The sequence below is a fragment of the Anser brachyrhynchus genome, assembly GCF_964034855.1.
Source record: "Anser brachyrhynchus genome assembly, chromosome: 1".
Taxonomy (NCBI): Eukaryota; Metazoa; Chordata; class Aves; order Anseriformes; family Anatidae; genus Anser; species Anser brachyrhynchus.
The window spans coordinates 190954363-190975805 of record NC_137694.1 but is presented as its reverse complement, the minus strand read 5'-3'; the positions used below and the strand labels follow the sequence as shown (position 1 = coordinate 190975805).

General features: G+C 40.8%; 1 protein-coding gene across 8 annotated transcripts in view; it reads right to left on the bottom strand.

The window, feature by feature from the left end:
• The window catches only part of LOC308188390 (phospholipid-transporting ATPase IB-like), a 302947-nt gene that overhangs the window by 235152 nt on the left and 46352 nt on the right, over window positions 1–21443 (bottom strand). For all 8 annotated transcript variants that reach the window (XM_080577315.1, XM_080577312.1, XM_080577316.1 and 5 more), the window contains 10 exons: window positions 20279–20367; window positions 19474–19518; window positions 17979–18054; window positions 11011–11116; window positions 9567–9649; window positions 8344–8393; window positions 6341–6410; window positions 4375–4459; window positions 3016–3155; window positions 552–690 (listed from right to left, as the gene is read on the bottom strand). In XM_080577315.1, the coding sequence (XP_080433441.1) occupies window positions 552–690; window positions 3016–3155; window positions 4375–4459; window positions 6341–6410; window positions 8344–8393; window positions 9567–9649; window positions 11011–11116; window positions 17979–18054; window positions 19474–19518; window positions 20279–20367 (883 nt within the window). The remainder of the gene's footprint in view (window positions 1–551; window positions 691–3015; window positions 3156–4374; window positions 4460–6340; window positions 6411–8343; window positions 8394–9566; window positions 9650–11010; window positions 11117–17978; window positions 18055–19473; window positions 19519–20278; window positions 20368–21443) is intronic.

Below are 21443 nucleotides of genomic sequence, written 5' to 3'. Positions count from 1 at the left end.
CTGCTCTCAATCCATTCTCTACCCAGCCTTTATTTGTGCTTGGGATTGCCTTGGCCCAGATGTAGAACCTTGCACTTGGCCTTGTTGAACTTCATGAGGTTTGCACAGGCCCACCTCTCAAGCCTATCAAGGTCCCTCTGGATGGCTTTAACTCCTTTAAAGCCAAGAAAAAACAGCCCACAAGAATGATGAAAAATGAAATCAAGATACAATGCACAGTAAAATTAAAACATTACAGTCTGGCTAAGCCCTCCATTTTTCATCAAGCATACAAGATTACCTTCTTTCTTCACGTAAGAACTGCACTTAACCAAAGCTAAGTCAATGCCCCTTTTGCCTTTAAAGAAGCTGAATATAGCCTGCCATTCAGAGCAAGGATTTCATTCAAAAACCCCAAACTCTCCAAAGCAAAGGCTACCACATGCTCGTCCACTACCAACGAACTATTCTATAAAAGCAGACCTGTTTTTGTTTAAGAACCTCACACAGCAGATCTACTATGAAACCTGCAATATCTCAGACAAATTTGACATAATCAGAAAGATGGGTACCTATGTTGATGGCTGTTTCCTGTTTGTCCCCTGTCAGAATCCATATCTTAATTTCAGCCTTCATTAGTGTGGCTATTGTTTCTGGAACACCTGCTTGCAGGCGGTCTTCAATAGCTGTAGCTCCAAGAAGCAGTAAATCCTGAAAGAAAGAATTTGAGGGATTGGTTTCTTAGGATAAATCTCTGTTTGGAACACTCTCAAAAAGGGAATTAAAAACAACATGTTGTGCCTCATTGCTAATACAACATTTTGACAAGCGATACACACTACAGTAAATTTTTTGTGTGCCTATTCTACTTCCTCTGCGTACATTTCACATTTCAAGAAGTATAGAATGGAGCCCAGTGTTTATGATTAGAAAGATGGCAGCGTTTCAAGAACAATTAATTCAAGTTACACGACTCCAAAGCTATCCTATGGACGCATGTATATACACTAGAGCATTCTCTAATCACCGTAGGAACATGATGAGTCGTCACAGTTAATGTATTGCTTAATCTCACAAAACAAGAGTCACCTGGCATCACGGAGTTTAAACTAACTTCCCTCCTATAAGACGTCCACACAAACTGGACACAATTGCTCAAAGCAAAAATTATTTCAACTATTTGTGGATATAATCACTACATCTATGTAACAGAAATGGTATGAACATTAATCAATCCAAGTATCTGTAGTCTACATACAGATGCCTGCCAGAAAAGAATGCCTCATACAACAATTTAATACAATAGCATTAGCCATATTCATACGCAATTGTAAAGCAATTGCTTGAAGAGATTTGGCCGTGTTACAGGAAAATAAGTCAGGCAGACAAAAAAAATAAGAAATAAACCTTGTCAAAAGGCACGATCTATTCTGCCAATTTTAGCTTTAAAAGCATTTTTAATGATTGCTTAGACATGTAAACATGTCCAATTTAAAAGAAATTGATATAAATTTAGTTATATACCCCATTTCAGGGACTGAACAGAAATAACAACAGCTTCTCTTCTTCGTAAGGTCTGGAATTTTTTAAAACAAACAAAAACAGATGAAGAGAACATCAGTGCAGCTCCAGTTTGTATGCACGCATAAAGAACTGAGGGGGAAGTTGTTATTCATACAGGTGTGTAGGCTGACGTTAATTGCAGGTCTTGACAAAACTTAATTTTTGTTATGAGACATTCAGCAAGTAAAGATAGTGGAATGAACTCCTGTAATCAATTTTCTTCAGCCTCCCGGTAAAACATTAGCCCTCTTAATACAAGCAACATTTGTAGGTAACAAATGCAGTCCAAGTGTGCAACTGCGGCTTGTCTTACGTTCCCAAACTCACTTGTTAAGTGATTACACGACAGCACAACACTTGGCAAGGCCAAGCTGCCTGAGCAAGGTTACTCTTGCATCCGTTGAAGCCCTCTGAGCCATTTCACAGGTGCCCAAAGAAACCAGTTGAACTTTCCCTCCACCCATGCACCTGTACTATGATCCAGTGACCCCAGCATTTAGACTGAAAGTACCACTCCCACTCTTATTTAGGTCAGCATGTTAAAACAATGTATTTTTAATTACATCCGCATGACAGTTATCTAGAAAAAAAACGCCTACAGACCAGAGAATTAATACAGTAAGCATCAACTCTGAGAAAAATCTAAGTTTCCAGTGCAATTCCCTGCTCACTCCTTGAGCAGCAAGCATTAACAAGAAAGGAACACAGACAATTTTTTTTCCTTCCAATATGCTACTACTAAGTCCCATACTGCAAATCTACAACCTACTCATGGATGCCCATTTTTCAAGATATTAAATTATGAAAGGAGGCACAAGGTAAATGGCCAAAAACTGTTTAAGGACTGAGAACACATCTTCAAGCTACAGAATCAACCCGTGCTGACCAGTTGATCATCCACGACCATTCTTCACTTAAGTGAAAATGTAAGAGTATGAAAACACAGTGCAGCAGGAAGCAGAAAGCCAAAAAGCTATACAAATCTCCGAAATCAAGGCTTAGATAAGAACAGCGCTACCGGCCAGCCTACAGAAGATGACACAATAGACATCAGTTTGAAAAGCAATACCCAGTCTTCAGCTGTTGCTTAGTGAGTTGCCGGAGTGTTTCTGCTACCCCATGAAATCTAGCTCCTGTTGCGTATGTCCTGTAATATTGTCTCAGTCTACGCAACTACAGGCCTCAGTGAACACATGGAAATGTTTAATGTCTAGAACAGCTTTCAAAAAACTTGAACTGTGACTGCCCTACAAAAAGGAAGAAGTTTTTCTTCGTATGTGAGCTTGGTGCAGCGCACTGATTCTATAGGTTCTGCTATGAAGTTAGACCAACCGTACACAGGTTGCTAATGAAGAATAGAACTTCATTCTCGAAAAACTGAAAAGAACACTTTGTTAATCTGTGTAAGGACACATTCAATGGAAAAAAGACACGTATGGGAACCTGAATCTGACTCTCAAAAATGTGTCTTACCTTCTCAATGATCTCATAGCATTCTTCCAATTTCTGAGCTCTGTCTTTCAAAAGCGTACTGGTTTCATTGTAGATGTTCAACCACTCTCTGTAAGAATTTTCTGACAGATCTGCATAAGCAATGCACAAAGTCCTCAGACCTACAAAATGGAATACAGTGTAATTTTAGTGTGTGCAATGGCTGAGTATCAGCAAAATGGCTCAAACTCTAAATTCTAACCCTCTCACTGGAGTCCACAGGAGTTTTTAATGCTCGCTTTTGAAATCTGGATTCCAGACAACCTCCCTGTACGTTTTTAAAGAGCCTGGATCATCTAGGTTATTAGTGTTGGTGCAAATCAAGATAGCTTAATGGACACAAACTTCTCCTTAATTTTCAGTATTGCAATCTAAGAATTACTGGAGCAAAAATGTATAATCTTTTATCTTTTTTGTTTACATATAAAACAAGCTTGGTTTACTTTTTCGTTCTGTTTAAAAAGCAAATTAAATAAAGAACTGGCTACATATGATTAGAGATATTACTCAGCCAAACACACTGCTCATTTTGCTTCTTTTTAGAAAGACTATTTTCTCCTTCAGTATATGCACGTAACTCCCATTACTAATGGGAGTTACACTTGCACAAAGGAGTAGCGATCAGGGCCTGTGATGTATGAAAAACATTTTATTAGACCACCAACAGAAATTAACATAGAGAAGTAATGATTTTTTTGTTTTTCCTGGCATGAGTTAAGCAGAAAGCAGTACATGCCATAAGATACAAAGGTTTAATTACTGGGAATGTGGTAGTCTGAAAAAAAAGGCTTTTTTTTTTTTTTTAATAAACAATGGTTTCAGATTTAGGGATAAAATCATTCCTTCGTGTTTTCACAATAACGCCAATATTTTATGCTACTGCAGAAAAGGGAACAAAGCCAAGTACTTCCCTGTGAACAGAGGTGGTATATGAGTCATAATCTGACATGGCCTCTAAGGCCTTAATCTTTGATATCCGGGTCTTCCAGGCTTCTCAGTATGTTCACATTATCCATCTGCTTCATAAAGCCAAAGATTTTGTCATCTGACTTTTTACACCAGTAAAAATACCAGTTACGCCAATGAAACTGGGAAAGAGGACTCATGTCCCTTTTATCACTGATGCACAGAGCCCCATCTTCTCCTTCCAAATTCCATTTCTGTACTGAAATTGCACAGAAGCAGGGCACAAGCTTCCTTAGGTCTAGTTATCCTAGAGTTGCTATTCTGCTGCTACACACAACTTCTGAATTTATCTTTGTAACATCTTATTTGGCATCACAAAGCTTAGATAATGCAGAAATTTTGATAAATTCTTACGACGTACTGTGTGTCTCTTACCTTCTGTGGCGAAGTATTCAAGATGGCACAGTGTTTGCTCCATATACTGGGAATCTTTTGAAAGCCTCTCAAAAATTACATTGTCCTATTAAAACCAAATTCATTACAACAGAGTTAAGTCTACATATGAAGTTTCCACTTGTGTATTTACCAGCTCAAGTGAAGTTACCTGAGAGAACTTGCTTATATTAGAATCCAAGACTAAATTTAAAAGTAATGCATTTGGGTTTTAGAGACACTGGCTTAAATAATTATCTGGCCTGTGCTCAGTGGCAGAGATACTGCACCCACAGTAAACAATGGGGACGGAAGTATGCTCTGCCCTCCACACCCCTTGCCCCTAAAGTGGTCGCCCCCTCCCTCCCCATCAAACAGTACAGAACACTGCTTTCTGAATTAAGCAGCTACACTGATTTTTCAGACAATATGAGAGTCTGATCTTATTCAGTAATCACTACAGACCAGCACAGAAGGGCTTCTTGCAATTCTTTCTAGAAAAGATTCCCAGTGATGTTAAAAAGTATAAAAAAATAAATATACAAATTCAAAAATATGTTATATATTTTAAACATATTTTGAATAAAGTTAATAAATATGTAAAATTATGTTAAAATAGAAGATGGAAAAAATGAACAGGTTCTACCTCAACATTGCCTTGGAAACAGCCTTTCTCCTACAACTCTCTACCACTAAATCAAGTGACAATTAAATGCTTAATGACATGAATGACAGCTGCAATCAAAATGCAGCAGCATCACATATATCTAGAGTCTCTAGATTTTATTCTGTGACTACCAGAAGTTGCTACATATATATACAATACACAAACCCTAAATTTGCTTAAATATGTACTCTTCAGCTAACTAAGCATACAGGCCTACATCTATCACTGAATAGAGACAAGTATACAAAACAAGTAATTTATGATAAAAGCGTCACAACAGGATGTTTCCATCAGAATGTGGCAGGGTTCGTGTAGAAAAGGCATTTCACTTAAAGTTTAGATGAGTGGTAGATGCAGCAGAACATATGGAACAAAACACCAGATTAAGGCAAAAGAGTTGTAGCAGTTAGAGTATTAAACATTTGATCCTGCTCAAACCGAAGACTGCAAGAAGTTTTTGACTACAATTCTGTTTTCCATCCCTTCCACAGCCACACTACAAGAAACTGTTAACACAGGCATAGCAATAGCAGTGACTGAAGACAAACAGGTGCAGATCACTGAGGAGCTACCATGCACACAACTTTGAAGCACTGCAGAGCAAAAGTAGGCTTAATTCGTTTCCACCACACTAGGATGAAGCTGGGACCATCTTTGCCAAATCAGGGGAGTTAAACTGAAGCAGCAGAGCAGTGCAACCAAACCTATGTTTCAGGACCAATTCAGGTAAACCAGATCTTTACCAGAACCCAGAAATAGTTTTCCATGTTGCAAAAAGCCATCTTCCCTCCCCATTTTCCACTGAAATCAGAACCACTCTCTGGCAGCAGCCAATGCTGGTTTTACAGCCTTTCTATTCTGTTAAGTTATTGCTCTTGTCAGTGAAGACAGAAGCACAACATGGTGCAAGCCATGATGACAAATAACAGCAGGTGCAGAGATGTGAGAGAGCCAGATCAAGAGCCAACCACTTGAGAACGAATGCTAGTATTAGATTCACACAACAGCATTTAGTCTAGTTCCTGAACTGCTACTGCACAGCTGGGTGAAATCCTGCCTTTGCTAAAGTAAAGGGTACTGCTCCCACTAGTTTCGGGATTTCACTTGGGTAGTAAATAGCCTAACAACCTTCCTGTCTGCAAAAGAAGTCAAAGGAGGAATTACAGCCCTCCTAAATCACTTGGCCCTAAACAAAAAGCCAACTGGTATTATGTATGAGACATGAAGTGCCAGCATCAGCCACAGCTGTTGAAACAATAACTGGTAGTATTAGCTCTCCATTGAAGTACCATAATTACTTACAGCCCCTTTGCAGTAGAGACGGAGTTGTCCTGCTGGAGTTCGAACAATCACTGACATTCTCTTCCTGTTACTATTGAAAGAAAAATATTTGTTTTCATTAGTTATATTGATGAGGATTAAGCCCTGGTCCAGCCGGTCAATTTTCTCAGATGCTCATAATGCATTGAGGATCAGGTGAGATGGAACAGCAGTAACTTAAGACCTCACTTTCCTAGACAGCAAGGAAAAACATTAAATTGCACATTTCCAGCTTGAGCCCTGTGGTTCCCATGGGCAAGCACTTGACCAGAATGCCTAGCCCTGCAGCCATACATGAGCAAGAACTTGGAAAAAAACAAGATGGCATAACAATCCCTTTGAAAGAAGAAGAGTCTCATTCACTCTCAGCTTTTTTCTTCCACCTCAAAGACAACAGTTTTGGTGAATCTGGCTAGAAATTGAAACATTAAGACTGAATTTCTATTATTTATAAGCACAACAGATATTGAAATAACTACCCACTGAGACACAGGAGCAGTTATTTAACTTTCTGGCTGAAAAGAATGCAGAACATGCAGAAATACAGAAAGGTATCAGTACAGACCAGCTCTTGAACTCCCCACCCTTCAAGGGCCGTGCATCAAGGCAGTCTTGGTATTCCTTTATCTCGAAAATAAAGGTAAACGGTACCATGCCCCACACAGGTGTTTAATAGTGGAAGGGGGATATTTATTTATTTTTTTAAATAAATGTTGGAATTTCGCTTATCCACTTCTCCTTTAAAAGGAATACTGGAAACAAAACTGCAGCTTGCAAGAGGCAGAGGCAAGCTAATCAACTCTCATCAAGAAAGCTTTTGAATACCAGTTTCTTCAGGGTTATCTGTAAGCATACTTGGATGCATCCCTGAAAGCATTCAAAGTCACGTTGGACAGGGCTTTGATCGACCTGATCTAGTGGAAGGTGTCTATGCCCATGGCAGGGGGGTTGCACTGGGTATCTTTAATGGTCTTTTCAAACACAAAACTTTTATGATTTGACATAATCCTTTTCCTTATCCAAAGAAGGACTAACAAACAGATAGAAGCTAGGAGCAGAGGCACTCTCTTTCTCTTCCTGCAAATATGTACAGACAGATCAGAGTGTACAGCAATCCTCATTCTCAGAAGCTGCTCTGGCAAATCTAACCCCCTTTCTAGACTCAGAAGCCATTTATGCAAAAGTAAGCTCTTAGCATGTCTGATCAGATAAAACAGCCTTTCCTGATAGACTTCCTCAAGCAAATCTGGAAGGACAACAATCAACTAGGTCCAGAATTTCCACAGTAAACTAGTGACCCTGGGCAACTTCCATGTGCTTTTGGAATGGAATTACAGGAACTCCCTTGCTGGTTATTTGGGTAAGTTGGTAGAACTGGTCAGTTGGATAAGTTGGGAAGAACTAAGACAGCATTTCCTAAAAGTGCTGCACACAGGTTACAGATGCTCCTGTCTGTGGAGAGCAGTCAGCTTGTCAGAAACCCTGAAGGACTCTTCCAGCACTTGGTAGATATTTCCACAGGTAGCCTAAGCAGCTACATTTGGAATGAAAAGGTAAAAAGGAATGACAAGCAATCTTTATGATCTCTGTTGATGCAGAGGCCCGATGCAGCACACACAGCTTCTCACTACCCAAGCAGCAGCCTGATGAATTGAGTATGCTTGCAAGGCTTAGCTTTTCATAGCTGGGGTGCTTCCTACAAAGGGATGCCAAAAAGCCCTTCAGCAGGAGACTCCATCTGCTGAAATGAAACACATGCAATTTGCAAAAGCACTGGAAACACGCAATCTCAAATCATGCTCTTGAAGTAGACAAGTGACAAATGAGGAAATGAGGCACACAGTGACATTTCCACGGCAGCAACTTCACAGTAAACAAAGCTTGAGTGGCAGGGGAGATCTCCATGCTCACATTCCAACAGCTGCCACCAGGCACTATTTTGTAAGAAGCTCTTTTAGTCTTACACTGGAAATACAGAAACTTACCTGGAAAACTCCAGCACGTTAAGAATTTCAAAGGTTTTTTCTTTTCCCAGCTACAAAAACAAGACATACACTATTTTAAATACAGATTGCATGACATTTTTACACGTGTAAACTCATGAGTTACTTAAAGCATCTTTGCTTACACACTTTGATATAAATAAGCTGTGGTAATAGCTCCCTCTCCTGGTACAAGTGATGCAGAGCCTTATTTAATGAAGACACATTTAAGACTGACACCTGCCTTTTACTATTTTTATACCATTTCCGTCCTGAATTTTTGACAAAAACAGCGGTGATAACACACCAGTGTTTTTAGTTGTTGCAGAGCAGCGCTCACACAGACCAAGGACTGTTCAGCTCCTGGTGCTGCCCTGCCAGCGAGGTACCTGGGGGCGCACAGGGAGCTGGGAGGGGACACAGCCAGGAGCTGGCCCAGACTGGCCAAAGGGGTGTGAGAACTCAAGTTTCTCACAGGGACATCCCACACTATGTGGTGTCACGCTCAGCAATAACAGCTGGGGTAAAGGAGGAGGAAGGCAGGGAGTGATGGCATTTGTCTTCCCAAGGAACCACTACGCGTAATGAGCCTTGCTTTCCTAACGTGGCTGAACACCTCTCTGCTGACAGGAAATAGCAAACGAATTCCTTTTTTGTTTTGCTTCTGCACACAGCTTTTGCTTTACCTAATAAACTGTCTGTATCTCAACCCAGGAGTTCTCACACTTTTGCCTTCTGATTCTCTCCCCCATCCCACCCAGAGAGAGCGCGCAAGTGGCTGGGTGGTGCTCAGCTGCCTGCCAGGGCTAAACCACATCATCACCTTACTCAGAAGATTATCTTACTTGGAAGAAAAAATCCATTTTAATAAAAGGAATTAAAGATTTAGAAGTACAGCAACTACTGAATACAACTAAGAGAAGAGGTGCCAGATGTGAATTTCCTTCCTAGGCAAGCGTGCTCCTTTGTGCTTCCCAGACAAGGGAAATATTTTTCAGGCACAACTGCTGTCATTTACCATATAAGCTTGCAGTTTCCTACTGACCGTTCCACAGAGGACAGAGGACTTTGCATCTAAAATGGACTGAGACAACTTCCTGAACTGCGAAAACCTTTTGCATAGAGCTTACTAGAGGCCCTCCAAATGGCAGCTTCCAAGAACCATACAAGAGGCATTCACACTCTGCATCAGTCTGGCAGTCAGTGAGCCATGAACATCTACTTACCGCATCAATGATAACTGAATGTGGAGTCCTTCCTGTGAAGACATAACCCAGTTTTTTTGCTCCTTTCACTAAAGCCCCTTCATCTGTAAATACAGGAAAAACTTATATTTAGTATAGTACGTAAAGGAAGAAGCTTGCAAAGCCCACACCTAAATATGCCATATTATCAAAACAGAAGCTGTTTGCCATGTATTCCAACTTCGTATCTAACTGCTCCAGTAGCTCTGCACACACTTTCACAAGAACATTCACATTTTTCTCCTACAAAGGCCATTTAAGATCAATTAGACCAAGTTCAAACTCAATCCGTATAAAATGTCCTGCAATTACTGAAGCATTAAGCTCTATCGTTGTGAAGGAGCCGTAGTTCTCTTCTGCATGAAAAAAAGGGAAATCCCTGTTCTGAAAGCAAGATCAAAGCCGTGTTGCTCTACATTCCTCAAACAGGTCTTTGATCCATTTCCTGCTGTAATGGCACAAAGTTCTTGTCCTATAGAAATACAGCACTGTCTTCTGGACACTGAGCTGGGCACTGTCATTAAGAGCTCAAATAACTACGCTGAAACTAGAGCCACCACCTCTAGCAGGTACTTGCACAGCATTGCTAAGGAGAAAGTGGCATCAAGCCCAAACACCAGGTAAGTGCCCGGCTCAAGTGACCCTCATGTCTCTAACAGCTCCCTTGGTCTTCTCACAGCTCATTAACACCGTGAGACCAGAGCTGCCCTACATGGCCTCCTTACCCAGCTCCTGCAGCACTCTATTAAGATATAAATAGGAAGCATTACTGCCTCTTCACTAAATCACTACAAAAATTTTGGAAATATCCACAGTAATGGAAATAATTTGATGGGGAGCAGCGTTCTGCTGTTCTGCTTTTGGCATTCTTTACCTCTTTCAGTGCTTCTGCGCTTCCTGAAAGAAGGAAAAAATGGGTGAAGGGCAGGCCTGGATATGGCCAAGACTCTGCTCTTTAGTGTACTGTGTCCTGTTTCAGAACCTTTTATCTGCTTAGAACAACATGGGAAGCTACTACATCAAGAAACATACATAAATTTGCACTCATACCAAATAGATCAGGTAACTGCACATGGAGAAACAAATCAGTACTTCTACTTGTAGATAGGGAAGACAAGTCACTAAGTTTTTATTTTGCTCTTCACCTCTGCAGAAAGAAGCCAGAGAAGACCTCCTGAGAGCAGAAGGGATGATAAGCCCTGCCTAGCCCTACAGAAACACAATGGGACTTAATTAACAGCAGTTTTGCAGTAGACATTAAAAGCAGTGTGCACTGATGACAGAAAGTGGCAGGTAGCATCATGGAAAACATCTGGCTTTTAAAATTAATGATCTTTTCAGAAGTTTTGGACATTCCTTCCATCCCCATCCATCCGCTTCTGTTCCCTCACTCCTTCTCTCCCAAAAAAAGAAAGCAGCAACCAACCTGGAGAGGATGCCTGGTAGATTATTTTATTTCCTTGTCTCTCGGGAACAACAGTATGACACACGGCCAGCAGAGTGAGGAATTCCTGTATGTGCACAGCTGTGGGCTAAACACAACATCAGGAAAGTCAGTTTTACTATGAGACGCAGAGGCAGCTGTCCCCTGGCCTGAGAAGATGACCTCTTAGACCACAGAAAATAAAAATAAAAAACGATCTATTTCCTATTTTAGTTGTCTCATCATCTCCAGAACATCAATACAGCAGTTAGAGGCCAGCATTAGCCAACTCTAATGATAAGCATCAGTTAAACTGCAGAAACCTGTGAAGCCCCCAGCTCCCAAATACAAAAGTAGCCCTTCTGTAGCACCCCTTGCTTCATATACGCAAAGATATCCACTATAAGATTCTGATGATAGCCAAGCGACAGGATCTACTACGACTTCGGTAGCTTCCATGACAGTTTTTAATAGATTGAGAGTAACCACACCAGAATTCAACTCATTGCAGCCGCACCCTGAGTGAAAAATTTCCAGAGCAGACAGCTGCTGCTTAACCAGCAGAAGGCACCATCATGTGTCATTACACAGGAACACATCATCCAGCCAAGCAAAAATTTGATCAATGGTCCCTACGTGCTGAGCATCACAAAAACATGAAACACAAAATGTTGTTCATAGGCTGTGTAGTCACCGGTCGTGTCTACAACTCTGAAAATGTCGCAGCACTTAGTCACAGGCCTCTGATTAGCTACAACTGCCAGAATTTGCTGCAGTGACTTAAAATAAAGTCTCCCACCCCATTCTTGCCTGCTTTCCACCCCTCCCCTCTCGCACAGCATTTCCAGTCTCACAGCAGTCAGGAATTGCACTCAACTGCCCAGCTCACAACCCAGCACATTAGGTTCATCCACAGTTCACACAGACTTTCTTTGCTAAAACAGTTGGCTGAAACTGCTTCTGTTCGACTCTGCTCTAGCCATTAGAGCAGAAAGCTATAGACCAGTTGGCCAGCAGCTCCCTCACAAGGGGAGCGGAGGGGCAGGCGCTGAGCTCTGCTCTCTGGGGACAGCGACAGGACCCGAGGGAACGGCATGGAGCTGGGACAGGGGAGGGTCAGGCTGGGGGTTAGGGAAAGGTTCTGCACCCAGAGGGTGGTCGGGCACTGGGACAGCGGTCCAGAGTACCAAGAGTTCAAGAATCATTTGGACAATGTTCTTGGACACATGGTCTGATTTTGGGGTGGTCCTGTGTGGAGCCAGGAGTTGGACTCCGTGGTCCTTCAACTCGGGATATTCTATGGACATATAATTCTAGTAGGTCTACCTTTGCAGAAACCCCCGAAGTCATCATTTGCAGTTGAACTTGTAAACTTTCACTAGAATTTCTGCGTATGAAAATGCCACCTAGTTTCCAAAGTTCTCATTAGCATAGCATATTTTATAGGTACTTTCACTTAACTATAAAGAGCTCTTAGCAAGAGCTGTTAGCACAACATCAGGCCAAAAGAAACACTATTGTAATAGTAAAAACAAGATCTGATGTAGAAAGACATCAACTTTAAAGTTCTTCTTCTACAAGACTGTAGTAAAATGGGGAAACTGTTGGGTTTCTTTGTTTTTGTTTTTGTCTTTGTTTTTATTTATTTAATGTACAGAACACAACCTACATACTTGTACGACAGATTCACTAGCGAAAACAGGATTTCTGTTAGCAGAAATTACTACAGAAGCCAGTGAACAGTGGCAACTAACACATGCTGTGTTAACGCGTCTAAACAAGAAGTAAGCACATCAGAAAAAGGAAATGTAATGAAGTCAGACTGCAAAGCCAATGTCCACACTCTTGTTGTACTTCACATATTTTGAAAAAATATGATAAAGGAAGTAACTTCACAGACCTTTATCTTTGCACACATGCTACTGAATTGTATTGTCACATGTCACTGAAGTAACAACCATCGCTTTTGACAGGCTGGAGTGCAGAGGCTGTGTTCAGGAAAATGAAAGATTACACATCATCAGGAGCGAGAGAAATAGCAAGTCCACAGCAAATTGCTGGTCAGGAGGTTACTGCTGCTTCGTTATTTCCAGTGAAAGCAATGAAAGACCTTCATCTCCACAAAATGAACAGCCTGCCAGATTCTCATTTCAGCAACCACTGCTGCAGACCTTTGATGTCCTCCTTACAAGTGTATCACCTAGCTTCCTGCATGCTTTCATGCTACATGTTCTATCAGCTAGAAACAACCTGGCTCTGCTGATGCCATTGATTTTACTCCTTCCCACATATATATATTTCTGCTGTCGAGGCAGCAGTGCAGTTTGTTGCTGTTTTGGTATATTCACAGCTCATAATGGACTACATGGCAGCCTTCCAAATCTGTAGCAGCAGATCAGCAGGCAGAGGCCCAGCTTATCATGTCAGCTCCCTCACACAGCTGTCATTTGTTACCTATCTGCATTGCTCCAACACTGACACAATATTTATTGCACTGGCATCAATCAGGGTCGAGTGTTCAAATAATTGCTTCAGAGCTGTTAAAAAACGACCTCGTGGTCATACTGGCTTTTGTGATCACACTGGCTTTTGTGATCACACATCCCTTGCACCATGCGAAGTTTAACCCCAGCATACGATCAGTTAACCTGCTCGACTTACTCTTGCTTTATTATTTATTTTCCTCTATTAAAGCAAACCTCTGCAATTTTGCTAATCAAATTCTTACTGATTGTCTCTGTGAGGCATTCCTTGCCTGCTTTTTGTTTTCTTTAAGCTCAGCTCTATTTTCCTTCTCCACTGATCTGCAGCAGAAGCAAAGGTTTCACAGGTCAGTCTCGTGTTCCTCTGCCCATAGGTACCTTGCAATCTAGGTTCCTTCTTTCCACCATTTTTCTCCCTGAGTACCAACAGCTCTGAATAAAAGCTACTGCTTCTCTTGGAACAAGGTCAGTGTGGAACACCTGGTCTATAACCTCCTGCATCAGCGACATATCCCACTGATTAAACATAATTTGCATGCTTCCCCTACAAGCTGAGAACTGCAGACATGTTGAGACATGGCTTCCTATTTCTGGAAGCAGCTTGTGGATTGTTATCTACAAAGCATGATCTACAATGAAAGCAGAGCTGCCTTATCTAGAAGACACAGCATTATCCATCGTGGAGCAGGGCACAGACCACTGGTCAGGAAATATTATCAGAAGTTCTCATCCCTTTGCATAAGGTGCTCTTCCTTATGCAGAGGGAACAAACGACGAGATGAAACTCAAGTCTTCTGGGGAGCAAGTTGTACTCTGCAGAGCTACATATCTGCATGCCACACAGTTATCTGGGTCTCCTCACTCCTAAGGAGTGAAACTGCATCATTCTAGCGAGCTACTCACAGGCAGAAGTTACTAGGAATTTATATGTAAAGTTAAAGATTACATTTAATCTCTATTCATTTCTAGCAGCATCAGATCAGTCTCTCCATGATATTCCCAGATGAGCTGGACTGATACGTTTCTGAGCAAGCGGCCTAGAAATGGACAGCAAGATATTAAGGCACGGTCTAACAACTTGACCTTGCTACTTTGAGTAAGTATGGCACCAAGGACAGCTAGTAAAATACTTATCCATTCATTAACAGAAAGAATTATGACTCACCTTCTTAAAGAGATATAAAAAAGTGATCTTCCTACTGTTTTGTTCATTAAAATATTTTGAGAATAGTTGAGGAACCAGTCACGTTGGGCACCTGTACAACAGTGAAGCTGGTAAGGTTGGAGGCAATATTCCAGGAAAAGACTCAATATTCCAGGAATATTCAATATTCCAGGAAGAAGACTCAAGGAACACATTAACTGGCACTGGCAGATTGATAGTTAAATGCAACTTTATCTTGCCCGAACCACTGAAGAATGACCAATGATTAAGATATGGCCTTGTACTCGAGTAAAAGAAAAATGCTCAAGACCCATACACCACAAGGTCAAAAGTTAAGAGTGAAAAGTATTTCTTGCCAAGCGACAACAATTTCTGAGCTATAAAATGATGCATTTGGACAGTTTTACAGGCAACAGTTACTTGCTGAATTAAAGCCTCCCAGAGGTTCTTACCACCTAAATGGTGAGATTCCTACTGTATTTAAATTCTAGTTTTTCATCCCAGTAAGTAGTGGTATGCTTTTCTTGTTCTCCTTTCCTAAGGAAATAAGAATCATCTTACTACAGCGGTGACTTCAACAAAGTCTGATGGACTAAAAGCCTCGGTTCCCACACACTTCATAAAATTAAGCAGACATTGGGGAGATGTAAATGAACACTTTCACTGAAGCGAAGGCTCTACATGAGCACAGGGGTTAGCTGTTCTGCCTGGCCAACTGCTAAACTACTCATCACACATACTCACTGAATGAATTCATACATATGTAGCTACTCCACGGGCTTGCTTCTTGTCCAAGTGGTAATTTGGGGGCCAGAGAAGAGAGTTGAGATGAGAACTGGAATTAGCAGAGGAAGTTAGGAAAGAATCCAGGGAGACAGAGGAGACTAGGCCAAGATCCAAGGTTATGAATCTTTACTTCTTGACCATCTTCCTTGCAGTCTTCACAGGCAGATGCAAAGGGGGGGGGGGGGGGGTGTTAGAAATCCTGCATCTCCACTCTCAGTTTATTCACAATGTATGTGCAACTCAAGCACTAGGATAAAATTGCTTTGCTTAATCACCAAACATTCTTTTAAGTCTTTGGAAATACTTGCTGTTTTCTTACTCTAATAGCTTACAGCATTTTCCCTATAGAAAAAAGGCAGCATCATATTCTTGGCTCTGTCACACAGTTCATCCATCCAACAGAAGCTGCTACTAAAAAGGCACAGGCAGACAAACCTAGGTACTTTCTTCTACACTAAAAGCCCAGAGAAACCAAGAACCTCCGCACCTTTTTCAGAAGTTATTTTTCCTTGGAGCACTTCCTACAGGGCAATAATTCTTAGCCATCAATCAGTCCTTATAAAGCAGTGGCCAAATAGAGCTATGAAACTTAGAGGTGCTGCACGATGCTAAAAATCTTCCTACCAGATGGAAGACAGTCTCACGAGGAGAAGAAATACATTACATTTTTATTTTTCACTTGGAAAGAAAATTACTTGGCACTCAGACAGCTCTAAACTAACACACGCAAGTGGACTGAAAAAAAATACAATCTTCAAGACCAGAGCAGTGAGTAGTTATTGAGTGTTTGTGGAAGATATCAGACAGACAGCTCCATCTGCAAAAAGGCAAATGTTTAAAGGGAATTCATTGCCCAGCTGAGTACAGCAGCATCTGACCCCACAGGGCTGCTTGTATTAGAAGATCCATTTCGTTACCTCAGTTCCCTTAATGGCTGAAGATTGTCACACAAATTCAAATAGCATCTGCATGTATCAACTAGCCATGAAAACTAAGACGCTAAAGAGATTTATGTAGGAGACAATTTGTACACTGCCATAAAGCAAAGGGCTAGAAACATGTGAGTATTCACTCTCCCACTATCCTGTAGTCCAGCCCTCACATCATTGATGCAGTTTGACAAACAGACCTGGATTTTATAAGAATGCAAGAACTGCATGCAACACTTTTCTTAGGTCTTATGCCAAATCATCACTTGTCAGTGGGCGGCTTCCATCTCTCCAGTACAGTCGAGCGACACACAAGATGACTTCTCTGTAGACCCCTAAAAGCAACAGCTAGTGAGTAACAGCCCAAGCATACATTATCTGTAGGCTGCGCCTAAATCAGTAGTCTTTAATGCAGAACTTGGAACGCGCAACTACCACAAACCCTAACTGTAGCTACATATTAACAAATGGAACACAGGAACAGGAGGTAACCCACATCTTGGCTGCAAGTGCTCTGCTGATCTGCACTGCAGTGTCTTTCTGGTGCAGATGATTGCAAAAGCCACGCAGGAAGCCACTATATTATCCTGAGAGGGCCATCTTCCTGAAGGTCAGGTAATAGGAGCCATCTTTAGGCTCTGTCACCTTGAGGAATATACTGCAATGCACAGTAATTAAATATTCCTTCAGACATACGCATCATGTTGCATTTCAAGTTTTTAAGTACTGTAAAGCAAAGCAGAAAGCACAGCTTTGAACAGTATGTTGTAGCTTTTTTTCAGATGCTCATATTAAACTTCGCCAGCCCAGTTACACAAGTTACACTGTTTAACAAGAACAGCCAGCTAACAAAGTTAGTCACTTGAGCTTGCACTTGCAGACAATGTCCATGTCCCCTACTGTGGGACAACTTCTGCAGACTAGAACGGTTGTGCTTTTTTTTTTTAATGCAAGCAATGTAAATTGTCATGTGTGCAGTCAGATGCTTCGTAGGTGCACATTTTCTGAATAATGGAATTGATAGTCCTGAGGACAGCCCGTTCAGACACAATCATTTAGGCTAAAGTTAACCATCACTTGAAGTCTCAGCCATTGCAAGCTTAAGCTTGCAATCAAGCCTTCATTTCTTATGTCCTTTCCATAATTTCCCTCATTTGCAGTATTTGAAGCAGGTCTCAACAGAACCACTTTGTAATGCCTTGGAGTATTGTTAAAAATGGTATTTTAACAGGAAGGTTAACAGGAGGGATGTTTGAACAGTCTGCAAATCAAAGTTGATAATAAGTCATTTTTCTTTTAAAGGTTTACGATTTCTAACATAAATTCCTACAAGACACCATCTTCCATATACTACAGTGTACGAAGCTGTTTTATAGCTAGCTGGTACTCATACTCAGTGTCATTGTTTCTTCAGTTCAGTAGTAAGCCAAGTGGTCAGGAAGGGGTTGGAGGAAACTATTTTGTTTCCTATTTACCTCTGCTTTCATCTGTTTTATGGCACACCTGTAGAGCAAGCAATCACACAAGCAGATTTGTTGAGCATTCAATTCCAGACAGACTGCTAACAGGGTGTTCAAAAGACACGTGACATTCAAGAACTGGACTTACGTGGTCATTTTCAATGTTTTGCAGCAGTCTTGGGTCATCAAATTCACATGACTCACTGGTCGAAGGAGGTAGCTGGCTGTGGAGCAAGACAAGACAAATATAACAATGTCAGCATTTCCATTCTTAATCATCTATTTCTATTACTTGATCTATATCGTTGGAGACAAAACTAAAATAAAAATCCACTGTCCTTGTAAGTATTGTGAAAAAAAATCATATGACCAACACACAAAACGCTGAAAATGAGCAATAGTTTCTTCAGAACACCAACAAGAAGCCTAAAACAGTTATGCTTAGAAGTGCATTTCAAGATTCAAGTGTCAGCACACTTCCTAGGACAGATGTAGCAGGAACAGCTTTTAAATGTTCTTAAAACACATAAATAAAAAGTCAACTTGAAATCAAGATAGGCCAAAGATCAATAACCCTAAGCTTCCTCTCTAGTCAGTGAGTTTTGCTTTAAATTGATCCCTGGAGGATTTTAAGGCCAAGTACTCCAAATTACTATCTGGAAGAAACTCTTCAACCGAAGAGGAAGCATGAAGAAGTATAAAGGAGAGAAAAGATGGCAATGAAGAAAGCGGCAGCACAGAAGAGAGGCGTTCACAGAAATTGCATCTCAGCGGAAGTAACAATATATCATATCACCTTCTTCCTAAAAGGTGATCATGGAAATTAGCAGGATCACTAGAGAAGTTTAAGAGCTCATCAGGAAGTAGTTTCCAACAGTGGTATACATGGCACAACATAGTACAGTGACACCTCCTGCATAACACTTCCTTTTAGGTTTTCACTCCAGTCTGTGGAGTGGTAGAGACTCTTCACCTGTATTCCTTAAATCTGAGTAAGAGTGCTTCTCTTGACATACAATCACAGAATGGTTTGGGTTGGAAGGGACCTTAAGATCATCTAATTCCAACCCCCCTGCCATGGGCAGGGACACCTCCCACCAGACCAGGTTGCCCAAAGCCCCATCCAGCCTGGCCTTGAACACCTCCAAGGATGGGGCATCCACAGCTTCTCTGGGCAGCCTGACCCAGGGCCCCACCACCCTCACAGTAAATGACATGAGACATTGCCACATCTAGTTTATCTATTAAAACATAATATCTTAACGAAGAGGTTCTTTTATTTTCCTTGTCAGCTTTGAACCTAGTGATGCCAATGATTAGCAGCACACTCAAATCGAGAGACTGATTGTAAAGGTTACTCTTACCTTGTAACTTGGATGTTGGCAACTGTAAATAAGCACTGCATTAGCATGCATCCAAGCCAGTCCAGCCACTGTGTATCCCCCCACCTTCCCTTCTCCCATCATCTTTCCTCCGTGCAAAGAAGTTGTGTCACCACCCACTAGCTCTGCACAAAATGCTTTTCCAGTAGGAGCCTCTACACAAACACATTGTTCCCTCAGGCTTCTTGCTGTTTCAAATTTGAAAGCAGTCTGTTTATATAGATCGTCTATACAAAATAAAATATCTTCAACTATATTTACCTAAAGTCTTCTGATGAACGTTCTCTTTCCAACTCTGGAAAGTGACTGAGGAGTAGGAGGAAGAAAAAAGAACATTTATTCCACTTTGCAAACTAGAAGTAGATAGATGGCAGATCAATGAGTCATCTTACATACAAACACACACTGGAACCATGGGTTCAGCTGTTCAAATGCTTGAATCAAGTTCTCTACCTTCTGAGGTATCTAACTTAGCTACTATGAAACTCAAAGGCTAATTGGAATGGAGATCTTAAGACTAGTCTTTTATAATTTAGCACAGACAAAAAAATACAGTACTGGAGAGTCAGAAAGCCAAGTGCTATGAAATACCGGTGTGACTGAAAGGGATCCTTTTGATAAAAACAGAACAAAAACAGTTGAAGTGTGCATCCCTCCTGTGCATGGAATATTCAACTCTTGCTTTTTGACAACTACAATTACAGTTATATTGCTGTAGTGAAATCCTGGTTATCTGAGCAAGTCACAGAAGCACGACTGATGATTACTGTCTTTAGGCTTCACCTTCTTCCCTCTGGAAAGGGTCAGAAATTTAGTACTTCTGGTTTAGTTTAATTTACAATCAGACAAGTTAAGAGGCAAAAAAGATTTCTCTTCTCATGTAAAGTATTCTCCAGGTTTGTATTTCAGTTTTGGTTGCAGGACATGAAAATGAAAGCTTTAAACTGTGACCGTAAAATATGCTGCAACGTAAACTGAACAGAATGTTCTAATCCTGTTCTGATATCAAAGTATGTATCATCAACATGCACATACTTAGCTATAGAGTTTCTAAAGGCATACCTACCCATATGTCACTCCAGCAATACTGCATTTCTTGAAGTTCATGATATTACACGTTAGCGTACCTGTTTTATCAGAAAACAGGTATTTTACCTGGAAGAAAAAAAGTCTAATTTTAACTTGCAAAGTAACAAAAACTGAAACAAGCAGAAAACACATGAAGTTTCAGAAAAATTCTGGAAGAGACATAAGACCCAGAAATATCATAGTATTGGCCAACACAGGTTTATTACAGCTTGGTTTGTTGTACTAAAGCGAAACAAAAAAACAATCAGGAAAACAATAATGGCATTATTTCTTATTTATGTGTAAATGAATCAATGCCCAAGAAGTAGGTATCAATTGCCAAGGCTCCAGTGTATGGATGTACTGGCTTACACTACTTGAACGTTCACTGAATCTTTCAGCTGTATTAACATTATACAGAAAGACTGAAATTGCAGTAAATAGTTTTTCATGTTCTTGAAGAACTGGTCGAGTTGAACACTGAAGAAATTCTGTTTTCTAAAGATCACCATGTGTTTTTCTCCCCTACACCCACAAACACTACTCTGCAAGGAATATCCTCAAATGGTATTTCACAGGCAAGCGTAAGCTTTTTCTGTTATCCACGAGCCAGTCCTGAAGTCAGAAACGCACAGCCATCATCGACTGTGCAAGCCAGAAATCCAAGTGGGTACCTAAAATCTGAGGAGCTTTGAGTTATTGATAATTCTGACATATACCAAAGTTTTAAAACACACCTGATCAAGTAGTTCAATGAATGAATCCACAAATTCAGACTACTTGCAAGGAATCAATGGTAAGCTATTTCTGAAAACATCTTAAGGGCCAACTAGATACGTTACACCATATCATATATTTAATTTCAGGCAAAAGGAAACCTTCAAATTACAGTAGTAACTTCACAACAAAGCAGTGCAAATACAAATCAGATTTTAACAGTCCTAAGGAAAAGCCCCATCTAATTAAACAGCATGGTTACTGACGGTTTTCCTGACAAGCTGGAGACAATAATTATATGTTTGGCATGCATATATTGTCTCCAGGGTGAAGTACATAGGAACTTCAAAGTTCATGTGGTTCAGTCACATACTTACGATTTTGGTGGTCAAAGAAAAAAGCTAGCATTTCTCAATGGTACTAAAAAACTACAACGGCAAAGTTGT